The 6,733-nt window shown below is 42.8% G+C and overlaps 1 protein-coding gene across 1 annotated transcript; it reads left to right on the plus strand.

Moving 5' to 3' along the window:
- Nucleotides 1-2,001: 2,001 nt before the first annotated feature.
- Nucleotides 2,002-3,774, plus strand: foxe1 (forkhead box E1). The gene has a single exon (XM_085992008.1). It carries the CDS (start codon nt 2,106-2,108, stop codon nt 3,216-3,218), a length of 1,113 nt encoding a protein of 370 aa, XP_085848134.1. The 5' UTR covers nt 2,002-2,105; the 3' UTR covers nt 3,219-3,774.
- Nucleotides 3,775-6,733: the final 2,959 nt, after the last annotated feature.

The following is a 6,733-nucleotide window of genomic DNA, read 5'->3' on the forward strand; positions in this document are numbered from 1 at the left end:
CACTGATCCAGGATTCCTGGCGCTGCATGACTCCTTCTGGGTCTTGTGGTTCATGTTGACGGGTGAGCATTTACCTAGTTAGTTTATGAATGTCAGTAAAACTTACCACTTGTTAATGGTGAAGTTATCTATATATACTTATTCATGATTAATATCACTTTGCCGCGGAAGTATTGAAGTAATGAAAAAATCCAACGTTTTATTTTAAATGAAAATAGAATATGCCAGAAATATTGAACATCTGGAAAGAGACAAAGCGAGATTAATATTTCGAGTGCAGAATCCTGGTCACACTTTATTTAACTCAATCCTTTCAAATTCAAACAAATCGAAACGTGCATTTACAATCTTAACTGTTGGAATAACAGTGAGACCATTTAAATAGTGAGAGCGATACTTAAACTCGCCGAGGTTTAAAAGTTGCAAATTTGGTTAAATAACATTTTGCATCGAATGCTTCATCAGTGGGGAATAGTGCTTTACATCTGGGATTGTGATTACAAGCCGATTTGCTTGTTTACAGGAGGAGTGTTTAATGGTTTAAACCAGCCCGTATTCAAACCGAATGACTGAACTGTCCCCGTTTACCGAAGTCCTTATTTTTAAAGGCATTTATTTTATCCATTCTGAAAAATAAATTCGAAAAGAACCCGAAACACTCTTAGGAGCAATAAATAGAAGTTTTCTTTCCTAAGATATCATAGAATCTTACAGCACAGAAGGAGGCCATTCGGCCCAACATGACTATGCCGGCTCTTTGAAAGAGCGATCCAATTAATCCCACTCTCCCAGTCTTTCCCCCTTAGCCCTGCAAATGTTTTTTTTTCCTTTATCTGTAGCATATCTGGGAAATTCTGTACCTGTTAAAATGGTTGTTACCTCTAGACTTGACTATTCCTGGCTGGCCTCCCACATTTTACCCTACCTAAACTTGAGGTCATCCAATACTCGGCTGCCCATGTCCCAACTCTCACCAAGCCCTGTCACTCCTCACCCCTGTGCTCGCTGACCTACATTGACTCCTGGTCCATGAACACCTCGATTTCAACATTTTCATCCTTGTTTTCAAATCCCTACAGGGCCTCGACTCTCCCTATCTCTGTAATCTCCTCCAGCCCCACAACCCCCCACCCCCCTAGATATCTGCGCTCCTCAAATTCTGCCCTCTTGGGCATCCCTGATTATAATCGTTCAACAATAGGTGGCTGTGCCTTCAGCTGCCTGGGCCCTAAGCTCTGGAATTCCCTCCCTAAACCTCTCCGTCTCTCTACCTCTCTCTCCTCCTTTAAGACGCTCCTTAAAACCTACCTCTTTGACCAAGCTTTTGGTCACCTGTCCTAATATCTCCTTATGTGGCTCGGTGTCAATTTGTTGTCTTATAACACTCCTGTGAAACGCCTTGGGACATTTTACTGCGTTAAAGGCGCTATATAAATACAAGTTGTTGTTGTTGATACTAAATACACTCGGAGTGTTGTCGGGATCTGGAACATTCTACCAGAAAAGGCGATGGAAGCTGATTCCATAAATAATTTTAAAACAGAGTTGGCTAGGCGCTGGAGGATGAGCAACTTACAGGGTTACGGGCAGAAAGCAGGGGCGTGGGACTAATTGGATAGCTCTTTCAAAGAGCCAGCACAGGCACGATGAGCCGAATGGCCTCCTTCTGTGCTGTAAGTTTCTATAAATTGTATGAATTATTTGGACAGAAGGCCCAGAACAACTTGGACTACACTGTAAACCCAACTAGTCATAACCATATGCCAGTTACAAGATCCGGGGGCAATTGGAGATTTTATCTTGCCGGAATGTTCTTTCTTTGTGGTGTAAGATTTATGTTAAACACCCCGATCTGTAAACTCCACAACACGATCCTGACTCGGGCTGTGTTGATAGGTGTGCTTATTGAGATGACGAGACCTGTCCTGCAGTGGGAGTGACTGGTGCTTAGAATTAAGGCTTCAGATCGTACACGTCACTAACAGCAGAACAGCACCTGGCTGCGAAGGAGGCAAGGTGTTGGAGGTGCATTGCGCTGCTGGCCGCGGGAGAGCCCTGGCTTTATTCCTGTCCTGTTTCAATGTGATTGGCTTGGTGTTGTAGGAATGACCGCCGAGAGCCAGCAATCGCCCTCCGAAGCCTCCTGCGTGGTCAATAGTAACCAGCTGGTGCTGAAGGTGGAGAAGGAGTCCCTCGTTTTCACTGCGAACTCCGCGCCCTGCCATGAGGAGCTTCCTCGGGGAAGGAGGCGCAAGCGACCGGTCCAATGCGGCAAACCACCCTACAGCTACATCGCGCTCATCACCATGGCCATCGCCAACTCCCCGGATAGAAAGCTCACCTTGGGCGGCATCTACAGGTTCATCATAGAACGATTCCCCTTCTACAGGGAGAACTCCAAGAAATGGCAGAACTCCATCAGGCACAATCTCACCCTCAATGATTGTTTCATTAAGATTCCGCGAGAACCAGGGCGCCCGGGAAAGGGCAATTACTGGGCACTGGATCCAGCGGCCGACGACATGTTCGAGAGTGGCAGCTTCTTGAGAAGGAGAAAGAGGTTCAAGAGATCGGATATTACCACTCACCCTGCCTACATACACGAATCCAGCGTCTTCAGTCCAGTGCAAGTAAGCAGACCGTACACCCGACCAATGTACGCCAATATGACCATCAGTTCCAACTACCCTCAACAGCTTTCTCCCCATCCCGCTGCCCATTACCCGCCATCGCCCTCCGCCTTCAACAATAGCCAGCCAAGGATGTTTAGTTTCAGCAAAATGAAAGAGCACCACGGTGGCCTGGGTTCAGGGACAGACTTGGCCCAGCAGCCCCCGAGCACCTTTCCTTCAGATCTGAGTCCTGGTTATACCAACCTTGGAGGGGCCGCTTACCAGGCTCAAGCCTGCAACGGAGCAATGCTTTCTAGGTCCTCTAACGCCGTGCCCTGTGTCTACACAGGGTCTAATCCACATCTCCCTACGAACCAATATAATTACTATTTAGGCAATAGCCAAATGTATGGCGCCTCTAGCCGCTTGTCCATTCCTCCCTCCTCCGTAAGCAACGACTCCATGGGCCCCTTTGGAAGAATCTCTCCTGGCCAGTTCCCGCCTCTACGACATTATAACAGCAGCGGGCAGATCAATAGTACAAGTACACACATCAGACACCCATCTTATGGTGGAAATATGCAAGGGTTTGTACATACTGCTTAAACATGCAAAAACTTCCTAACGAGCCCGACATTAACAGGGTTAAACTGAACCTAAATGCATAGGCGTTACAATGAAATCAATTTGGCATTATTTGCTCGTTCCTTGTGCCAAATGTTTACATAGTATATGCTGATGTTAATATGCACATTGCAGCGCAGTTTAAATATTTGTAATATTTTATGTACAGTTCTTTAAGCTTTATTTTTTCTAAAGAAAACTATTTAGCAGTATTGTCTCTTCATTGGTATCGAAGATGGCGCGTTTCTGTTATTTCTGCTCACCAGCTGGGGCAGATTTCCACGATGCCTTTGAGATTGGAGTAGTTGCCCAGTGCTCGTGTGCATATATTGTCGTCACTGAGATCGAAGTGTGTTGCTTTCTTAACCATGAGACGTTCAAAGGTTTCCACACAATATCTGACCAGCTTGCACACATTAGACAATATACTCGTAAAAATGGAGACAAAAATCAGAAGAAAACGATTTAAAACATTGATATCAAGAAAGCAGGATTTGTGGTGTCACCCGATTCTCTTACATCAACTCATCTCCGAATACATCAGTTTGACTTCAACAAATTAACACACCAGTTGAAAGTATTTGTGTTATGCAATTAATTATTGGAACACACTGCACAAAGGTTGGAAAGTAAATCTCGACATTTTTATACAACCAAATAATATTTCGGTTCTTCAGACTGTTGCAGACTGTTCAGTACTATAGATTAGTTATAAATGTGTAGAGATTTTTTTCCCCATCGCTGGTGTCTGTGTTTGGGGAAGTTCGTTGTGTTTTGAAGCGATTGTATAAGAATCTATTTTCCCAAAAGCGAGATGTGTTCGTTTTCATATTACTGCATTTGGGAAAGGTCCGACCAACCGCGTTATGATGCTGTGTCCCAAGGAGTGCACGATCAAAAGAGATTAAATCCATCACTATTTGGAGATAACATTTTTTAACGTTGCTTAGTAAATAAAACAAGATTTCAATGAACCACTGGGAATTGTGTAAATGCAACGATTGGGGGGGGGGTGCGAGCGCTGCTTTTCTGGGACTGTTTGAGGGCTTGTGAAGATTTCTTAGTATATTGGTTTCAAATCTGTCAGTTCGGCTTTATCTGAAGTACTTCTGGAGTCCCTGAATCTCACAGAGTCTGAGTACAACACAACTATCAACCCCAGCCATCGACTAGCTTGTGTAAAGAAAAACTCCATAATCCCTAGATTCATGTCGCTGGTTAAGACATTTGGGATGTAAATTGGATATTGTACCACGTTATTAATTAAACATACCAGGGATACATCGCGTAACATAAGATACGCATTGCGTTTACATATAAGATAACACGTCGTCTACAGTTTCTTTTATACAGAATAATAATGCATAGGCAGGAGTGCGCATTCTGCAGTATACAGTCCGCAGGATATTGCACGAAAAAGAAAGACTAGCATTTATGTAGCGCTGCTTTACAGCCAATGAAGTATTTTTGAAGTGTAGTCACTGTTGCAATGTCGGAAACGCGTCAGCCAATTTGCGCACAGCAAGCGCCCACAAACAGTGATTTAATGGCGTTGGTTGAGGGACAAATATTGACGAGGACACCGGGAGAACTCCCTTGCTCTTCTTCGAAATAGTGCCACAAGATTTTTTACATCCACCTGAGAGGGCAGACGGGGCATTGCTTTACCACGGCCCTCCCTCAGTACTGCATTGGAGTGTCAGTCTAAATGTTGTGCTCAATTCTCGTGAGTGGAAGCTTAAACACAGGGTCTTCTGACTCAGAGGCGAGAGAGCTACCCACTGAGCCATGGCTGAATAACATATAGAATAACATGCAATCTGCACGTGTTACAGATGAGAACATGTAGCATGGATTATGTTACAAGGTAGTAACACGTCAAAAGGTTGAGGTTAGATTCGGTTTTTTTGTACCAGCTTAACCCCAAAGTGTTACGGCCTTAGATTGGGAACATATCCTAAAGTGTGTTCATTCTGTGGAATATATTGAAATGTGCCGCTATTTGACCTCTCCAGTATTTACCATTTTCCGTTTCTGCCTGGGAGCGTGTTGAGGGTCAGTGATGCCCTGATATAAAAGGTGAGCAGATTGTGCATTGTCGTGTATGTAACATACTACAACTGTAGACTACAGGGTGCACACTCCTGCCCATACATTATCCTCTCTAAAACACAGTGCATATCATGATAGCAAAATACTGCGGATGCTGGAAATCCGAAATAACAACAGAAAATGCTGGAAAAACTCAGCAGGCCAGGCAACATCTGACGAAGGGTTTCGACCTGAAACGTTGACTCTATTTCACTCTCCACGGATGTTGCCTGGCCTGCTGAGTTTTTCTAGTATTTTCTGTTGTTATTTCTGCATATCATGACATATCTTGTGTACAATCGGTATCAGAGTTTATTGATTGAAACAGGGAATATTGAATTGGGTAGACAAAGGGCCTACTTATGGTCAAGTAGTTATATATATTTTTAAAACTTACTAAGGTGCACATGTGAACTGTTTTAGCCAAAATCTCGTTCCGATTGAATGCCAGAATACAGAAATGTAAACGTCATAACTCTCAAGTGATTTTAATATCCGGAATATTTCTCTCAGGTGAATTTCTATGTTTTAACATTTTGTGAATGAAAATGGCTCAGAGGGTGATTCGAAGTACCGCAATCGGACCTCAAACTGACGGGAATATACAGTTTGAATGACAGAAATGTGGTCAGTTCCTGTAAAGTGAATGCATTTGACACGTTGTCAGGAATATTCACTTAACTGAAGTGCAACAGGATATTACTGTGGCTCAATGTCTTGCCTACTACTTGTAATTTAAAAAAATCCTGAACCCAGATTGTTTCATAATGTTATTTTAATTTCCCTTATTCCGGTACAACAGTAGAAAGGATAAAGGGTCTATAACTATAAGAAACTGTAAGTTCCTGATACACCAAGGTAAGACCGGTAACATTACAAGCTGGATAAAATAACTGTTCACAAAGCGAAAGGTATCCAGTTAACAAGATATGAAGGATTTTCAGTTTCGGTTTAGTTATCAGTTATTCCGATAATTTACTATATTGTGCAATGAGTTAAAAACGGAAGTGAGGTTTTAACTTTCACTGATATAACAGGGTTTCTGATCTTAGTGGGTTAGAGGGCATGGTTACATGAAAAAACTGCATTTTCAATAAATTCGGGTTATTGTGATTTTAATCAAGTATTGAATACTTTTTTTTGTAAAATTCACAGGGATTGGGTTCCAAGATTTGCTTTCACTTTATGCAACACTCTAAGAATATGTGCTCGTGTTTATGACCTGACTTCAATTCATGACACTGGTAACAGGGACCGCAATGTCCCCAATGACGGGATCGATTGTCAACCGGAGAGTGTTAGTTTTAAAGAATATTTCGCTGAATCCGGAAAGTGATTTTTTACAAACAAGCGCACAAAGGGACTGCAGTTTTTATTTCTGGTCGAAGAACATGTTATACTTTCCA

Source organism: Somniosus microcephalus, chromosome 1 (assembly GCF_052327205.1).
Source record: "Somniosus microcephalus isolate GS21.2 chromosome 1, FLI_Smic_1.0, whole genome shotgun sequence".
Taxonomy (NCBI): domain Eukaryota; kingdom Metazoa; phylum Chordata; class Chondrichthyes; order Squaliformes; family Somniosidae; genus Somniosus; species Somniosus microcephalus.

Coding starts and splice junctions, on each gene's coding strand:
- foxe1 (XM_085992008.1), top strand. CDS start 2,106: ATGACCGCCGAGAGCCAGCAATCGCCCTCCGAAGCCTCCTGCGTGGTC.